The sequence below is a fragment of the Ascaphus truei genome, chromosome 5, assembly GCF_040206685.1.
Source record: "Ascaphus truei isolate aAscTru1 chromosome 5, aAscTru1.hap1, whole genome shotgun sequence".
Classification (NCBI taxonomy): domain Eukaryota; kingdom Metazoa; phylum Chordata; class Amphibia; order Anura; family Ascaphidae; genus Ascaphus; species Ascaphus truei.
In genome coordinates, this window is record NC_134487.1 from 296,527,004 (window position 1) to 296,547,172 (window position 20,169).

At 42.9% G+C, this 20,169-nt stretch overlaps 1 protein-coding gene across 3 annotated transcripts in view; it reads right to left on the minus strand.

Moving 5' to 3' along the window:
• EFCAB6 (EF-hand calcium binding domain 6) overlaps positions 1-20,169 on the minus strand; it is a 164,172-nt gene that overhangs the window by 124,359 nt on the left and 19,644 nt on the right. For all 3 annotated transcript variants that reach the window (XM_075602791.1, XM_075602790.1, XM_075602789.1), the window contains exon 5: positions 15,354-15,420. In XM_075602791.1, the coding sequence (XP_075458906.1) occupies positions 15,354-15,420 (67 nt within the window). The remainder of the gene's footprint in view (positions 1-15,353; positions 15,421-20,169) is intronic.

Sequence of the window (20,169 nt, forward strand, 5' to 3'; positions counted from 1 at the left end):
CCCTCGTTTTCTTTTCTTTTTATTGCTTTATAAAGTAAAACTCTCACGTTTTGTGTAGACGCGATTTTACACACAAGCCACAATTACTGTATCAAGGTTTTTGTGGTTCCTCTGGCAGCAGAGGGATTAACAAATGCACAATAATCGAGTGGATTATTGGAATGTTTTTTTTTATCATCCCTCTGACAAATATAGAAATAAACATCCCTGTATTAAATGTTTAACAGTGCATTGTCGGTCCTTACAGCAGGGCTGGCTAACTCCAGTCTCAAGGGCCACCAACAGGTCAGGTTTTCAGGATATTCCTGCTTCGGCACAAGTGGCTCAGTCATAATGACTGAGACACTGATTGAGCCACCTGTGCTGAAGCAGGGATATCCTTAAAACCCGACCTGCTGGTGGCCCATGAGGACTGGAGTTGGCCGTCGCTGCTTTACAGCATTGAGAAGACTTCAGAGAACAGCTGAATGAGTCATTTTAAAAACTGCGCAGCACATTCAAAAACAAAAGTAGTTACCTACAAATGAAAGAGCTCGAAATGTCAGAACGTGGTAAGAGTCCTAATTTCTATGCGCTTTTGCCCTGAAATGTAACAAACGCTATAATGTACATTAAGGTTCAGATTCATGAAAGTAATATACAATATCTGTCCTGGAACAAGATTTATAGTTCTGTTCAACCCCTCTTTTTGCAGCTTCTGTCTGTCAGTTCCTGATTTCAGCTGCATGTATATTTGCTCTGAACACACACACTGTGCCCGTGTGATTTATACAATGTTGCAATTCCTGCCTCTGTGCATGAAGCCTGTGAGTTGCTATAGCAACCTCTGAGATCTTTCTCAGAATGGGCTATTCTGCCCTCCCCCCTGTCTTGCTGACAGTTAGTCTGTTCCTAGACTATTCCTGTTACCCAGATTCCCCTACACTTCCTTTTGATTCCTGTCTCTGGCTGAGTGAATACCCTTTCCATGTTACACTCCTCATGGCAAGGCCATCTCCTTTTTACCTGCCCTTAATTACAAAACACCCATAGGGAAGCACTCTCCCAACACAACATTACATCCACAAGTGCCTGTATTTACTGCCGCTTTTCTAATAAAGTGAAGAAAATATAACAGGACTTGGTGTGCTTTGGAAAGAGGGCTGAGTTAAAGCTATCTGGGGCTATTCACACGTCACACGTGACCCTGGCTTCAGAATAATATCACAGATGATGAAGACAAGATTCATCACATCTTTTACAAGAGGTTCACAGCTGAATATCCTATTATTATACTAACCACGTTATACTAAGCCAGATAATAAAAAATGCACAAATGCGCACCAGGGATTAGTGGAAGGTAATTTATTAAAAATACACAAAAACTGAGGGGATCCAACCCCACCTCAGAACAGCTGTGCAGCTGGACGGCTAAGTACTACCAAGGAGAACACCTAATGGTGACTAAACCCTAAGCTGCACAGTATACAAATACAGTGAAATTTATATAAAAAACATGAAAGAAAAAAACAAACATGAAAACAACCTATCAACAGATTTGTATAGAAACCGCCACAGGGTTAGGCACTGGCAAGGGGAAACGGACACTCACACTGAGACAGTAAGCAGACTCGCGGTGTCTGCACAGGATCCGGATCTCGGCACCGCGGAGATGGATAAAACCGCTGCTGTCTCTTACAGGCTCCGTCTCAGCTTACCAGCATACACGCGCAGGATGACCTGTCGTGACCTCTACGCGTTTCGTACCAAGTACTTCGTCAGGAGGTCACGTACAGCGTCATCCGCGCGTATATATGGGCGGCAACTGATTGAATAAACCAGCCCCCTCAGAGAAACACCCTTACTTTGCCTAATTGCTACGCTGATTGAAACACCTTGAAATAAGGTTACTAGGCAACAGGGTGTATAGCAACTCATGTGGGGGATGTGTGCAAGTATAAATTAATCATTGCACTCACCCCTATGAAAAAATACAGGAATATGACCTCTAATAACATGAATAATATACTATGTAAACAAATCATGCTGAAACCTGTATGTAAATAAAAGAAAAAAGAACAAATGATTAAATAAAAACAAATAAATATAAAAACATATATTAATGTTAATGCAAATAAATGTTAATAAATACATTTTATTAAAAACGGAATACCTTATCTTAAAAAAGGAGTCAATTCAATTAATTAATTGAAACCATAGGGATGTCTGGTATGCATTTCATAAATCCAAAATTGCTCCCGTTTCAATAAATGATTATCTCTATTTCCCTGTCTACTACCTAGTGATACACTTTCAAGTCCCTTAAATTTAATACAACCAGGTTCACTGTTATGCACTTCTTTAAAGTGTTTCAAAAGCGGAGTTAATGGCATACCTTTTGCTATTATTTTTTGTATGTTTTTAACATTTCTCAGGTGCTCTAACATGCGCATTTTAAACGGTCTTTTTGTCTTACCAATGTACTGTAAATTACAGCTACACTGTAAGGCATAGACCACATGCGTTGTCTGACAATTAATGAAAATTGTAATATTGTAGACTTTGTTAGTAACTCCTGATGTAACTGTTTTCCCTTGACAGACATGGTTACACGCTTTACACTTTCCGCATTTGTACATGCCTTTAACTCCTAGGCGAGTTTTAATATCTCCAGATACGATGGTCTCCCTGGAGACTTGACTTGGAGCCAGAATGTGTTTAAGGTTAGGTGCTCGTTTGAACACTATCCCTGGTTTGGACTTTAGTTGGGGACCCAAAATGGGATCAGCTTTTAATATCCCCAAATGTTTTTGCAGAATTTTTCTAACATTGTAATGGGTATCACTAAATTGAGTAATAAATGCTGGGATTTGATTTTGTCTCTTCTCACTCTTTTTCTGATGATATTTCATCAAAGATTTCCTAGGAATCCTTTCTAGTTTTTTGAGCGAAGAGTTTACTAAATCGCTATCATATTCTTTGTCTAGGAACCTTTTCTTTAAAAAGAAAGATTGTTCTTCATAATCCACAGCCTTAGAATCATTTCTCTTTAAGCTGAGAAATTGATTAAAGGGAATATTTTGGACCCATCTCTTATCGTGACAACTAAATGGGTCTAAATATGAATTTACATTTGTAGCCTTAAAATGCGTTTTAGTATGTACAGTTTTGGCCTCAATGTAAATCTCTAAATCGAGATAATAAATACTTACTGAGCTATTTTCACCACTAAATTTTAAATTAAAATCATTATTGTTCAGATTTGTGACAAACTCAAGATAGGAATCTTCTGTCCCCTCCCACACAATAATAATATCATCGATGTATCTCCTCCACAGCTTAAGCTGCGGAGGAGTACATCTAAAGATCACCAGAGACTCCCACTGTCCCATATACAAATTGGCGAATGACGGGGCAAATGTTGTGCCCATCGCCGTCCCCAAGATTTGCAAAAAATAGAGGGAATCAAACAAAAAATAATTGTGACTGAGGATGAACTCAATTGAGGATAAAATGAATTCAACCTGTGTAATGGGAAGTGTTTGTGGGGTCAATAAAAAGTGTCTAATTGCTTCTACCCCTTTTTTGTGAGGGATACTGGTGTATAGTGATTGAACATCTAATGTGGCTAATCTATAATTATCTTCCCAAATAAAACCATCAAACAATTGTAAAACCATAGTGGTATCTTTAAGGTGAGATGGTAGTGAAGTGACCATTGGTTGTAGAAAAAAATCAATATAGGTGGATAAATTAGAGGTGAGGGAATTAATCCCGGAAATAATGGGACGTCCGGGTGGGGAAGTGAGAGATTTGTGTATCTTGGGGATGTAATAAAATATTGGAAAAGTGGGAGTTTCCGTGAACAAATATTGATACTCCAAATTAGAAATAATACCAAGTTCCAGAGCTCCATACAAATGCGTTTTAATGAGACTCAAAAATTCCTTTGTGGGGTCCCTCTTTAATGTGACATATGAGATGGGGTCCTGTAAAAGGCGATGAGCTTCCTTAAAATAGTCCTCAGTATTCAAGAGGACTATTCCGCCTCCCTTATCAGCTGACCTTAATACAATGTCAGGATTGGACTTTAGTTGTTGAATACTTTTTTGTTCATCCCAAGTTAGATTGGAATATAATCCTAGTTGTTTTTTCTTACACATATCTCTGAAATCCTGTTCAACCAGTTTTCCAAATAATTCTATATTGTGTCCTCTTGAGGCATATGGGAAAAATACAGAATTTGGTTTGAAACCAGTATGTGTGTAACTTCCAAAGTTGACAAAGTCTGGGTCACTCTCTTTCAGTAGTGCTTCTAGATCTTCAATAATAGCCATCTGATCAACTGTAATATCAATTGCCTCATTGTGAGAAACTTGATCTGATGTAGCCTTATTGCTAAGCGTTATTATAGTAGCAATAAGGCTACATCAGATCAAATTTCTCACAATGAGGCAATTGATATTACAATTGATCAGATGGCTATTATTGAAGATCTAGAAGCACTACTGAAAGAGAGTGACCCTGACTTTGTCAACTTTGGAAGTTACACACATACTGGTTTCAAACCAAATTCTGTATTTTTCCCATATGCCTCAAGAGGACACAATATAGAATTATTTGGAAAACTGGTTGAACAGGATTTCAGAGATATGTGTAAGAAAAAACAACTAGGATTATATTCCAATCTAATTTGGGATGAACAAAAAAGTATTAAACAACTAAAGTCCAATCCTGACATTGTATTAAGGTCAGCTGATAAGGGAGGCGGAATAGTCCTCTTGAATACTGAGGACTATTTTAAGGAAGCTCATCGCCTTTTACAGGACCCCATCTCATATGTCACATTAAAGAGGGACCCCACAAAGGAATTTTTGAGTCTCATTAAAACGCATTTGTATGGAGCTCTGGAACTTGGTATTATTTCTAAATTGGAGTATCAATATTTGTTCACGGAAACTCCCACTGTTCCAATATTTTATTACATCCCCAAGATACACAAATCTCTCACTTCCCCACCCGGACGTCCCATTATTTCCGGGATTAATTCCCTCACCTCTAATTTATCCACCTATATTGATTTTTTTCTACAACCAATGGTCACTTCACTACCATCTCACCTTAAAGATACCACTATGGTTTTACAATTGTTTGATGGTTTTGTTTGGGAAGATAATTATAGATTAGCCACATTAGATGTTCAACCACTATACACCAGTATCCCTCACAAAAAAGGGGTAGAAGCAATTAGACACTTTTTATTGACCCCACAAACACTTCCCATTACACAGGTTGAATTCATTTTATCCTCAATTGAGTTCATCCTCAGTCACAATTATTTTTTGTTTGATTCCCTCTATTTTTTGCAAATCTTGGGGACGGCGATGGGCACAACATTTGCCCCGTCATTCGCCAATTTGTATATGGGACAGTGGGAGTCTCTGATGATCTTTAGATGTACTCCTCCGCAGCTTAAGCTGTGGAGGAGATACATCGATGATATTATTATTGTGTGGGAGGGGACAGAAGATTCCTATCTTGAGTTTGTCACAAATCTGAACAATAATGATTTTAATTTAAAATTTAGTGGTGAAAATAGCTCAGTAAGTATTTATTATCTCGATTTAGAGATTTACATTGAGGCCAAAACTGTACATACTAAAACGCATTTTAAGGCTACAAATGTAAATTCATATTTAGACCCATTTAGTTGTCACGATAAGAGATGGGTCCAAAATATTCCCTTTAATCAATTTCTCAGGTTAAAGAGACATGATTCTAAGGCTGTGGATTATGAAGAACAATCTTTCTTTTTAAAGAAAAGATTCCTAGACAAAGAATATGATAGCGATTTAGTAAACTCTTCGCTCAAAAAACTAGAAAGGATTCCTAGGAAATCTTTGATGAAATATCATCATAAAAAGAGTGAGAAGAGACAAAATCAAATCCCAGCATTTATTACTCAATTTAGTGATACCCATTACAATGTTAGAAAAATTCTGCAAAAACATTGGGGGATATTTAAAGCTGATCCCATTTTGGGTCCCCAACTAAAGTCCAAACCAGGGATAGTGTTCAAACGAGCACCTAACCTTAAACACATTCTGGCTCCAAGTCAAGTCTCCAGGGAGGCCATCGTATCTGGAGATATTAAAACTCGCCTAGGAGTTAAAGGCACGTACAAATGCGGAAAGTGTAAAGCGTGTAACCATATCTGTCAAGGGAAAACAGTTACATCAGGAGTTACTAACAAGGTCTACAATATTACAAGTTTCATTAATTGTCAGACAACGCATGTGGTCTATGCCTTACAGTGTAGCTGTAATTTACAGTACATTGGTAAGACAAAAAGACCGTTTAAAATGCGCATGTTAGAGCACCTGAGAAATGTTAAAAACATACCAAAAATAATAGCAAAAGGTATGCCATTAACTCCGCTTTTGAAACACTTTAAAGAAGTGCATAACAGTGAACCTGGTTGTATTAAATTTAAGGGACTTGAAAGTGTATCACTAGGTAGTAGACAGGGAAATAGAGATAATCATTTATTGAAACGGGAGCAATTTTGGATTTATGAAATGCATACCAGACATCCCTATGGTTTCAATGAATTAATTGAATTGACTCCTTTTTTAAGATAAGGTATTCCGTTTTTAATAAAATATATTTATTAACATTTATTTGCATTAACATTCATGTATGTTTTTATATTTATTTGTTTTTATTTTATCATTTGTTCTTTTTTCTTTTATTTATATACAGGTTTCAGCATGATTTGTTTACATAGTATATTATTCATGTTATTAGAGGCCATATTCCTGTATTTTTTCATAGGGGTGAGTGCAATGATTAATTTATACTTGCACACATCCCCCACATGAGTTGCTATACACCCTGTTGCCTAGTAACCTTATTTCAAGGTGTTTCAATCAGCGTAGCAATTAGGCAAAGTAAGGGTGTTTCTCTGAGGGGGCTGGTTTCTTCAATCAGTTGCCGCCCATATATACGCGCGGATGACGCTGTACGTGACCTCCTGACGAAGTACTTGGTACGAAACGCGTAGAGGTCACGACAGGTCATCCTGCGCGTGTATGCTGGTAAGCTGTGACGGAGCCTGCAGGAGACAGCAGCGGTTTTATCCATCTCCGCGGTGCCGAGATCCGGATCCTGTGCAGACACCGCGAGTCTGCTGACTGTCTCAGTGTGAGTGTCCGTTTCCCCTTGCCAGTGCCTAACCCTATGGCGGTTTCTATACAAATCTGTTGATAGGTTGTTTTCATGTTTGTTTTTTTCTTTCATGTTTTTTATATAAATTTCACTGTATTTGTATACTGTGCAGCTTAGGGTTTAGTCACCATTAGGTGTTCTCCTTGGTAGTACTTAGCCGTCCAGCTGCACAGCTGTCCTGAGGTGGGGTTGGATCCCCTCAGTTTTGTGTATTTTTAATAAATTACCTTCCACTAATCCCTGGTGCGCATTTGTGCATTTTTTATTATCTTGATTTTCAGGGTGCCTTCCCCCCTTTCTTAGGGGGGTTCACCTAGATTTGAGAGTTTCTGGGGAGACGCTTTATGTACATGCTGCAAAGGGATCATCCACACCATCACACAGCACGAGCGCTGAATATCCTGTTTTTTCTACGTTATACTAAGCCATTCATGTCTTCTTCCAAATGTATCATCTCTTCTTGGTGGGGCTTGTACACCCAAGGACAGGTTTGGGAACCTCTTGCTTGTATGGTTTGTTGTCAGTGCATCACCTGGATGCTTTCCAATAAACTGTTTCTCTATGGATGAGTGCATCTAATACCGTGGAGACTGTATAAACGCTCTTTACGGTCTTTGGTTTTGAAGTGCTATAATAATGTGATAGTATCTGTATTTCCCCTGGCTCTGTAACATAATTTTAAGGTGTCATGGTTATCATTAATAATTTCTACGTGCTTCACCAAATCCTTGCAGAGAATAAGAATAACACCTGTAATTTTAAAGCACATTGAATATTCAAAGGCATGAAAATGTGTGGAGGAATAATGTCAAAAGCAACCCAGACCTCATAGTCCAGGAGTGGCCAACTCCAGTCCTCAAGGGCCACCAACAGGTCATGCTTTAAGGATATCCCTGCATCAGCATATGTGGCTCAATCAGTAGCTCAGCCAATGACCGAGACACTGACTGAGCCACCTGTGCTGAAGCATGGATATCCTTAAAACCTGACCTGTTAATGGCCCTTGAGGACTGGAGTTGGCCACCCCTATAATAGTCAATAAAGACAATAAGAGGTTGCTAAGAAGCATGTGTTCAAGCACTAATCTCATACAAAGTCATTCAATCAAAGCATAGAACAAACATTTTACAAATAAAAAGAGAATATGAATAAAAGCTTAAAATAGTGAAAAAAATTATATTAAGAGAGCGGACACCAAGCCATACTGAGACTCAACAATTTGAGCAAAAAAGCCATTAACCAGGACTCTTGCATTCTCTTTATTAGCTACCATCTCTGGAGTGCTTTTAATATTATCTCTATACACATATGCATGCATTTATTTAATAGCATTATCTGAGAAAGCATTGTCTAATATTTTATATTGTCTATTAGTATTATTATTATTTTACCTTTTCTGCTTACCCCCCACAGGGAATAAATGTTTATTTGGACCCATTTTGAACACATGGAACATTTAAAGCATGTTGCTATACCTGCCACTGAATTACAATCTGCAAACATGTTTATTATTTTGACCTTTCTACAGTAACAATGTTTTATTTTTGTTATGGATTTCAGCATCATACAACAATATTTAGCTAAGAGCTTCCGGAACACAACAATTTGATATCATTTACCCACTGCGCAGCTGAAAGAAATGATGTCAGTGTGGCACTAAAACATCCGCATTGGTGATATTTAATACACAAAGGGTGTTAAGCTTCAGCAAGCATTTACTCCCACCCAAATGAATGAGAGAAAAGGTGTTAAAGCTTAGACCCCCTGCACAACGAAGGGAGTGTATGTGTGCAAATTATGAAGAGGTAAATAAAATATGCCATACCTTGCTTGCAAGAATTTTTTTTTTTACATTAAAACAAGTTTAAATTAGGTGACAACATTTATATTCTGTGGCGCAAAATTAGCGTGTGGACATCTCATTTTAAAGCAGCAGAACAGGCTGCATTGCGTTTAAAAAATATATATATATTTTTAAATTACAGGTTTGAAGCAAGACATCTTTGTAGTTGTACAGTGTTAAATTCAGCTCCGGGGACCCCCTGCTTCCAGAGATACTTCCCTCCGTAGGGTGTGCCGGCATCTCTGTGGAATTTAAATGTCCCAGTCACGCTGGTTAAGGCCAGGTCCCCACTGCCCGCTGCAGCGCCCGCAGGGACAAGAGCCGACCCTCAATGGGGCCGGGGCCGCTTCCCCCCCTGCCCGCCACATAGTGCGAAGAGATTTCCCCGAAGACAGGAAATCTGTGCTCACAACTCGCGACGGAGCCCTGGCCACCCCCCCTCCCCCCCCGCAGTTCAGCCAATGACGGCGAACCTGCCGGGTGCCGTCATGGCCGCGCCCCCCGCCACGTTCCTCCTGTCTTTCTCCCTGCACCTCACTGCAGACCGTGGATCTCGGCTGCCACGCGCCACCAGCCTGGCAGGCGCGCGTGCAGCGCCGACACCGGGGCCTTAACCTTATAGGAAGTCACGGAAGAGCCCGCGTGACGTTTCATTAGGCACACAGTTCCCTTCCTACAGAGATACTCGCACTCCCTACAGAGAGTAGCGGATTTCCCATTAGATCCAATAGGCCGGCAATAGTTTGGGGTGGCAAAAATGTCAGCCCCCATATTTTCGGCGCTCTCAGGCCTGATGGGAAGTAATTTTATCTGTTGCGGCCACCTCCTTACCTGACACCCTCCTCCTGAACCACGATGCCAGACATCACTAACGTGATGTCACGGCGTTTCGTTCCCATGGCAACTTCAGGTTGCACCGTCAAATGACATCATGATGTTGCGTTACCACAACAACGCAACGCCGTGATGTCACGTTGGTGACATCCGCGGCGTCATTTGATGCTGCGGTTCAGAAGGAGGAGGGGGGGGCAGGTAAGGAGGCAGCCGCAACAGATGTGCCTAGGGGTGGCGGAAATTTCAAATCCGCCGCTGACTACGGAGGTAAGTATCTCTGGAAGCTGGGATCCCCAGAGCTGAAATGAGCACAGTTCAGCTCCGGAGACCCCCTGCATCAATCCTGTAATTAAAAATTATATATATATATATATACACACACACACACACACACACACACGTTTTTTTTTAATGCAATGCAGCCTGTCCTGCTGCTCTAAATTGTGCTTGTGTGTCTGAAATTTCTCAATCTTTGCGATCGGCGTCAAAAAAAATTTTTTTCCCCTTTTTTATGGCGCACAGAACTGGAATGTGCTGCGTGTACACACGTGAATGGTATGTCCTTTAAATAAATAAATGATTCTGTGCCCCAAAAATAAAAAAGTAGAAAAGGCATCAAAATTGTCTGCCAAGTTTAACTTGGCGTAAACCCTAAAAAGTCTGTTGGTGTTAGCGCAAAATGAAGGTGCAATGGATCAACCAAAAATGTATTCTACGCAGCACGGATGTTTCATTCTATACGTATAGGTTAACAAAACACATTATGTTCACAGTATGGCTGTTATACGTAATATCACTCTAATTGGTGCAGGTGTAGACATTTAAGGTTAGCATAGTACACGGGCGCACACTGGGGTGTTAGTTTCTCTCAAGGACTGACCTTGGTAACCTATGCTCTAAGTCCAGGTGGGGGGCAATGCCAGTCCTCAAGAGCCACCAACAGGTCAGGTTTTCAGGATATCATTGCTTCAACACAGGTGGCTCAGTCCGTGACTCAGCCATAATGATTGTGCTTCAGCACAGGTGGCTCAATCAGTGACTCAGTCTTTGACTGAGCCACCTGTGATGAAGCAGGGATATCCTGAAAACCGGACCTGTTGGTGGCCCTTGAGCACTGGAGTTGGCCACTCGTGCTCTAGGTCAATACATAATCGCACAAAAATAGTTAAAACACATGAAAGGATTTGGGCACGAGGAAAGATGGTTCCCCTGTACATCTTTCATGTGCAGACCTGGTAGCCTTAGCTGACGTTGAAAAAGCCCACAGACACTTAAATGAGATGAAATGTCCTAGGCAATGTTCTGTGAATTTGGGTAGAGGGAGAATGTGGGGGCGAGTAGTGTGCATTAATAAGACTAAGCAGGTGGGTTAATCCTTAAACAGTGATAGTGTTGATCGGGTACGATCACATGGAAACTCCAATGGGTGTTTCCCTGCGATAGTGTCCCAATCGGCACTCTCACCGTTTAGTAAACCCAAGGAGACCAATGGAGATGAAGATGAGAACGGCGTTAGGGAGCCACGGGGAACACCTGCATCACAAGATGTGCACAGAGAGAACCTTTTTAATGTGATAGCTGTCGGCAAGTGTGAAGAAGAGATGCGATTATAAGACCTCACATTTATTAACATTGGACGGTTCACCATCAATGTTTGTGACAAGATAAGACGGGTCCTTAGAAGTCAAAGGTGTGTTAACAAAAAAAATTCTTCTCACCTTAAAAAAAAAAAAATCCCCCGTAATTCAATCAGTAAGAAAGTTGTCATGGCAATTAGACACCTGAAGTGTTACTTTTTAGTGCGATAACACTACACGTGGAGATTATGGCAGATGTCTTTTCTCTGCCACCCTTGTGAGGTGCAACATCGCACCAACAACCCATCCCATATGCATGTTTGGCACAGAACAGTTCTCCGAGACATAAGTGCCCTTTGTGAAATAAAAAAAAAAAGCATGTTATAGCAGCAAAAGCATGTTATAGCAGCAAAAGCATGTTATAGCAGCAATCCCCACGGAAGCCTAAGACATAACACATGTAATGTTAGTATCTGGCCCTCCTGAGCATGTCCTGCTCTTGAAAAACTTCATTTTTTAAGTGTTTAAAAAAAACATGATTTTCCTCATCTCTAGCTTCCGCGATTACCATGGTAACATTGGGAACACCACTGGGCTCTGGAGAAAGCCTCCTTTTAACCTCTCGGACAATTAATATTTCAAAAGTTTACCGAAGCATCAGATTTGAAAAATTAAACCGGCTTTTAAAAAAAAAAAAAAAAACGCCTAAGAAGCGACTTATTAACGCAAGTAACAAAAATACAATGCACAATGACATGGCGGACTGCTGCTTTAACTCCATCGTTACCAGAGGAATAGGCAGGAACTACTGGCACTGAAAGGGTTAATAATACAGTAATCAAATCCTTTGTTCAAATTATTATGAAAAATAATAAATAGTCAAAATATGAACTCTTATTCCGTTATGCTGTGTAAATTGGGGCCCCAAAGAGACCGGGCTATTGAGCGTTGAGCGATACTTTTTTGCAGTCTGTACATTTTAGTATAGAGGTGTTTTAAATGACAATCTCTGTGACATAATGTAACCTGTGTTAAGTGCGGTGGGGGGGAACCAGTGGAAAAGAATGTTTTACATTGGATTTAAAGCCACGTTTAACCCTTACAGTGCGGCGCTTCCGCGTCATGTGATTGCTCCTGGAGGGATCACGTGACGGGGCTGGTACCCGGATGTTGGAGGTGGGGGAGGCTCTCTGCCTTGCAACAACGCGCAAATGCCCACGACGTGTCCTGGTACGTCATTAGGGCCCCTGGCATGCCAGAATCCATGCCCTACAGGTACACCGTAAGGGCACGCTACAGGTTAATAATAATAATAATCATTAATAACGCCTGTGCTGGTTTCTTTTTTTTGATCCACTTTTGCAGCAGGTAGACTTTGATAAATATATTCATAGTATATGTTCCTAATCAAATAGGAATAAACTCTTGTCACCATCTCTTCATATTTTGGTAGAAGAAAATGACAAATGTCATTAGCTTTGGACCCGTTGTAGCTGCTCCTCACCGGCCCATATCATGTATATCAGTTCATTAAAAAACTAAGAGATACTCACACTATACTGTATAGCACTCATGTTATCTTCCTGTGTCCCACACGTTCAAAAATAACATGTTTTTGCAAAGCTTTGGGGTAAGAGAATTCTGCATTTGACTTTGTGTAATCAGGCTGCGTCCAGGGTGAATCCAGCCGTGCTGAGGCGCGCGGAGGCTGAGGGAAAGCGGGTGCTTTCCCTGGCCTTAGACCGTGCGCCAACCGGGTACGTGTCGGGGGGGGGGGGGGGGCTGTGACATCACGGAGCTGGTTCGCCCTCATTGGGCGAACCGCTCATGTGACCGGCCCTGCACCCCCGTGAGCGCCAAAACTAAAATTTTCTTAAGACCCACGCTTCCGCACGCTTGCGGAAGCGTGCGCAAGACCCTGCTAAAGCCGCTCTCATTGCGGCTGCAGGGGCTCACTGCCGAGCAGCAGCGTGCCTCAGCACGGGTCAGCGCCTAAGCGCCGACCATGCCCGAGGCCATGCAGCACGGAAGATACCAGCAGCATCAAAGGCTTCAATGCAAAATTCTAGAGCCACAAATCTAGAAAAATACTGATTTTAAAGCATCAAAAAATAGCTTTTATGGTAAAATAGATCAAAAGGAAAGCGACAGAATTTCTTTAACTCAATCATCTCCCCAACTAATGCCCCATGTAATATGTTCTGAGGACATCTCCCACGAGCCGGAAAAGAGTTCTGATCGATTAAATGAATTGCACTGAAATCTTCTCCAGGACGGAAAGAAACGTCGTCACAGACGACCGTAGGCCGCATCCATGGGGAGTGTGACTGCATGTGCGACGGGGCACGCGATGCGATCAAAATGCCGTGCCGCTATGAAGCAGGCCGCAGACCGCGCGCGTGATGAGAAGCGCCGGCTCTCGCCATCCATGAGGAGACAAATACATTTGTTTCAGTCGCGCGATTGCCGGGTCACGGCAGCGGTTCACCTAATGAGGGCGAACAAGCTCCGGGGATGTCCCAACCACGCCTCAGACACACCTGCCCGTCGAGTCTACCCCTAGACCTCAAATCGCTGCAGCTAAAGGCGCGCGTGACGCCACGAGCACGGTCGTGCGCTCACCATGTACGCTGCCTTAGGTTCTGTGGAGCTCAATGCAGCACGTTGGCAGTGGCCCCCCTCTCCCCCCCACTGTAAAAAAAAGTGAAGGGGACTTACCTTGAGAAGCAGCCCACCTCCGGCAGCGTTGCGACGTCATGACGTCACGGCGGCATGTAACGTCACATTGCCGTGGCAATGTGTCGTCATAGGATGCATGCGGCATCATTTGAAATCGGTCACCATGGCCGCGCGACGCTACAGGAGGCGGCCCGCTCCGGAAAAGGTAAGACTCCTCTCACAAAGGAACACATTCACAGCTCCCTCGCCCCGGTCCGGGGGGCCCCCGCGCTTCCTACTCTCCCTTTTCTCTCTCCACCTGACGGCCGCGGGAATCCAACTCCTGCCTGACCGCAGGGGGGGGGGGGGCCTCCAAGGCGCGGGGCCCAAGGAAGCCACCTTGCCCTAAGGTCGGCCCCCGAGATGGATCCAAAAGTGCTGGGAAAGTAAGAAGAAGGAGCTTTGCCAGCACCTGCGTGTGATGAAAGCAGCAAAACCTGTAGCAGTGCACCACTTAAAATAAAACTTTCAGTGCAGGAGCCGGAGCTGAATAGTGTTACTTTCAGCTCCGGGGACCCCCTGTTACCAGAGATACTTACCTCTGTAGGGGGTGCCGGTATCTCCGCGGAGTTTAAATGTCCCGGTCACGCTGGCCAATAGGAACCAGCAAGGGATGAGGTCACGGCTTTCTATTGGCCTGCGTGACACGGGACATTTAAACGCTGACATTGTATTAGGCGCGCAGTTCCCTGGCTGCAGATACCGGCGCCCACTAAGGAGGTAAGCATCGCTGGTAGCAGGGGGTCACTGGAGCCGAAATAAAACGCAGCTGCTTCAAAATCGTGTAATAAAAAAATAAAAACATTTTTTAAATCGTGCAGCGCTACATGTTCTGCTGGTTTAAATCACATGTCTTGTTTGTATCTATATTTTCTAAGTCACCAAGTGCTTGTGATCTCCAAACAGGAAGACACAGTAACCTAGCTCAGGGCAACAAGGATCTGCCTCTGAATTCAAGGTGAGTTTCCCCACTTCAAGGATAATGACATGTAGGCCCATCAAAGGTTATTATGTTATATTTAAAATATCATTTTACATGCATACATGTTAACATTCTAATAACATGTAACTGGTAAACCTAAACGTCCCCCTTTTATGATGATGCCACACCGTTATATTTTAATCAGAAATTTTTCATCAATCCTTTCCATTGCGCTCTGTGTGTAATACTGTACCGTGTGTTTCAGCTGAAACTCAAGTTCATTCAGCGTCAGCGCTCGATTCATTTGTCCAGAGCTCTGCCTGAAAAGAGAAAAAGTAGGCTGCATTTAGCATCTTTAACTGGTCCGGCCTATGACTCAGCTATGATATTATAGACGCACTTACCAGAACTCCCTCCTACTGTCTCTGTACGTTCTCCCTACCTAACAATTAGACTGTAAGCTCCTCGGGGCAGGGACTCCTCTTCCTTAATGTTACTTTTATGTCTGAAGCACTTATTCCCATAACCTGTTATTTATATTATCTGTTAATTATTTGATTACCACATGTATTACTACTGTGAAGCGCTATGTACATTAATGGCGCTATATAAATAAAGACATACAATACAATATCTCTTTAACTATGCACGGACTTCTTACAGACGTAGCCAAAGCGTTTTAATAACTCGTCTCCTGCTCCTTTTTTCCCTCGTTACAGATAGTAGCACCAAGGGGGAAAAAAATGAGCATTGCCTATTGATTGGTTACACAAAGATTGATATTCTGAAGCCCAGTGGGACATATGAAGGTGTGCAGTATGTATGTACGATACGTGTTCTTTTATCTAGCACGCACCAACAAAGGCACGGAACACTTTGCAACAAATACAATATGTGCCGTAAACATTGAATTAAACAATAGGAAAAGGCATCCCTGCCCCAGAGAGCTTGCAATCTAAGTGCTCGTCTAGAAGAATGACAGAGACAGCAGGTGAGAAAATAAATGCAGCAAATGGCAGTGCTGGACCACGATGTTCAGTGACAGTCCAGTTGCTGTAAGTGTGACTGTGGGGCAGTAGCCACGAGTCCAGGCTACTGAAATGCTTACGGCCATGATTCTAGTTGCCGCGACGGTGCATGCATGCGCACGCACGTCGCAAACGACATGCCTCAATCCTATGAGGCCGGCCATGGTGCGCGCAAGCGAGCGCACGATGAGAAGATTTTGTGTTTCCAAGCGACGGCCAAGTCCCTGCCCCGTCACGTGAAGTGGTTCAGCCAATGAGGACGAACGATCGCTGGAGCGACAGGCGTGCATGTGCTGCTCCGTAGTGCGCGCGGTAAGTATACGGTCTGTGTTATAGTAAGCACTTGCGCGCATGACGTTGCGCATGCACGTGGCGCAAGCGGTGTCTGTTTAAAGGCCAAACGAGTGTGACTAGGTGTAGCCATGACGTCACAAGGGTAGTTTTTTCCTGCCTCACTGTGATTGGCTCACAGGGTCACGTGGCACGGCAGCCGCTTGAAAAAAAACTAATCTTTGTCTTTGCACTCAGCTGCCGCGCCAACGCGCTCTACCGTACGCGCACACGTCTGCACTAGATACACTGTCATAGGGAGACAAGTATTGTCATTCACGCGCTTACTATAATACAGACCTTATCTTAGCCCAATTCAGAAAGTGAGTTCTTAGGTTTGCCTTAAAGATGGGGAGAGAAGGTGCTTGTATACCGAGTGTGAGGGAGTGCCACAGGTAAGGGCAGTGAGGGAAAAACATTCAAGGTGAGAGTGAGCAGTGACGGTAAACGGAAAAAGACCGTTATCAGCAGAGGGCAGGGAACAAGGAGGCAGGGCCAGCTGGGATGTGGGGCTGGGAGCAGGGACATGTGCGAGACCTCGGCTCTTAACTTCTCCAGTGACATCTCCCCCTGCATACTCCCCGTCATCATGGCTCTGCGACGTCAAATGCCAAGACAACGGGACATTGCGGCACCATGAGGCATCACGTTGTCGTGGAAAAACAGCACCACAGGGCGTCCTGTTGGCATGGCAACGTGACACTGTATGGCGTTGCGACGTCACGTGATGTCCCATTGTCATGCAAGGCGACGCCATTGGACATCACGGAGCGGACTATGCAGGAAGAGATGCCGGGAGAGGAGTTACAGAAGCCCCATGGGGCACAGGTACCGCCGGCACCACCATCACGCCGGCCCTGCAAAGAGGGACATAACTACAGATCAAAGCTGATATCTGGAAGGAAAAGATGAGTGGAAACATTGAAGGTACAATAAGGAGAACTATGTAGGTGATCGGGAACATGATGGGAAGCCAGGAGAGGGATTTAAGAGGTGAGCAGACACTGTTTTGGGAGAAAGGTAAATGATTATGGATGCAGAATTTGGGATAGATTGCAAAGGAAAAAGTTGCGAGACAAGGAGACCTGTTAGTAGTAGGTTACAATAATCCCTAAGGAACAGGATAAGGGCATGAATAAGAGTTTTAGCAGTAGTGCGAAGGCGGAAAGTGTGGTAGAATTAACACGTTTTAGCCAGAGCATGAATGTGAATAGAGGACACGGAGGAGTTAAGTCTCACACCTAGGCCACATGCTTTGGTGACAGGATAGATGGTGGTTCCATGATTGAAAAAGGGGACTCAGACAGATTTATGAAGAAATATGTGGAGCTCAGGCATAGTAAGTTTGAGGCAGCAAAGCACCATACACAAGGATACATCCAATGGGAAATCTAGGACTAGATTGCTTGTGTGGGTAGATATATCTGAGTATCATATGTGCAAAGGTGATGCCTAAAGCCAAAGGGGTGGATGAGGTCTCTAGGTGAAAGTGTGCAGAGAGGAGTCTATTTATCACAGTGTCCTGGCTGCGAAACTGGTGCAAAAACACTGCACCAAACTTCTCAAAAGAAGAAAAACAAACAGCTTTTAGTAGCATTCCTTTTATAAATCTGGTGCTAAAAAATTATGGACTTGGATCCACCACAAATTGGATGGTTCCTTTGGTCCGTGGATTTCCACCAATCAAGGACTTTGTCTCTGAACCATCCAAACTGAGACCAGCTCTTCCACTGTCAGTGTTCGATCCCTGGCTAACCACAACAATTAAAAAAAATCCTCCGGCGGATTGCTTAATCCGCGGATATTGCTCATACAATCCGCCGTTGAATTGCAGAAATCCGTGGATTGTACTCTTCGAATCCTCCAGCGGATTGCGGAATCCGCAGATTTGATCCAATGGCGGTTTTGGATTCATCCGCATGGATTGAAAATGGAACAATCCGCCTCCGGATTTTACACCGCGGGATCGGATGTCGAATGGAAAGCTCGGGAAGTTTTGCGAAAAGGATTTGTCAGGTTCGCTCATCCCTACCCAGGAGACAGATACATGTATGTAAACGTGTGCAAGAGAGTGAATATGATTTAAAATGTATATATTAATTAAGTTACATATACAAGTCAGTTTACGTGCACTAATACACAACACATATAGTAGTAACCCCAGAAATCTGGATGTTTTGAGAGACTATAAATTGCTGCTTGAAGAGAATGACTCTCCCGCTCTAATACAAGAACCCTATAGGAAACAACTCTATCCCTAATTTATAACCAAATGTATATTACAGTTCATAGAAACAGAAGGTGACGGCAGATAAAATAACACTTGGCCCACCTTGCATGCCCACTCATGTTCATGATCACAGAGCGATACGTTTTGGTAATTTCCCATCACATGAAAGACTAGAAAACTGTAGATGAAAAGCAAAACTTCCTGTCTTTTACACTCTTTGCTGCCAGAGGAACCAGAGAAGATTTGCTTTGGTGTGTGCTTCAAATAGAATTTGGAAAGTCCTCAAAGAGACAGCGACGTTGATTTTAATGACTTCCTATGCTAAACTTGAATTTGCATATCAAATGTAATATCAATCAGGTTTGTGAATTTGTTCCATAAACCATCCAAACTAAGAGTATTTAATGATCGGTGTTGAAATCTACTGCTGAACCTCAGCCTACTGAGCCATTTACTAAGCACTCCTATTCCAGGACATACTTGAAAACGAGAGGTAACTCTCAATGTATTACTTCCTGGTAACACATGTTATAAATAAAATTCCATGGGACACCTTCCTGGCATTTAAATGGTCTGGAAGGCATCTTATGGCACAGCGCTGGTTTGTAAATATTCTTGTGCTATGCCTAGGGTTGCCAGGTGTCCGGAATTGAACCGGGACTGTCCTGTATTTGGACACACTGTCCAGTAAAAAATGAGAGGTACTGTAATACTGGACATGTATGTGTCCGGTATTTTCCTCCCTGGACATAGTGACCTGACGCAACTTTCACCATTGACTCCAGTATTTTTGGAGCAACCCTAGCTATGCCATAGGCACTAAACCATATGCGCCAGGTAGAAATTACTTTCTATACCCAGTATGGCTGCCACCAGAAGGTCTGCATCATCTAGCACATTTATCACATCTTCTGAATTACAACTTGTCCCTCAGTGGTTATCACAGCTTACGGAAGGTTTTGGTTGATACAACTCAGGGACCATAAAAAAAAATATGGACGCACTTTTACACACCCTGGAGTATTAGAGCACCATTCTCGTTGGACGGTGCAGGAAATTCCTCATACATTGTTTTCTTTAGAAATACAGGTGCAATGGGGGGCTATGTATAAAAAAAAGTCTCCCAGCTGCAAAAATAGCACCATACTTATCAAAGAAATAAAAATGAGAGAGAGTGTGTAACAGGGACTTATCCCTGTTTAAGAAACTGCCGCTAAATCCAGCCGGGAGCTGGTTAGTTGCAGCCAGACAATTAACCAGACTCCACCGGGCTAATTAGGACTCTGAGACAGGTTTAAAACTCCTGCTGAAACAGACCCAGAGAGACTCTCTTGAGCACCCAGGATACTGTGTGCTGATAAGACACCAAAGCAACAGCCCTTCCAGGGTGCAGCAAACCCAGGAACCTGCCAGAGGCTGGACCCTCAAACACCCATCCATCCAGAACCAGAGACTTACTTGAAGGGCCACCTGTATTGGAG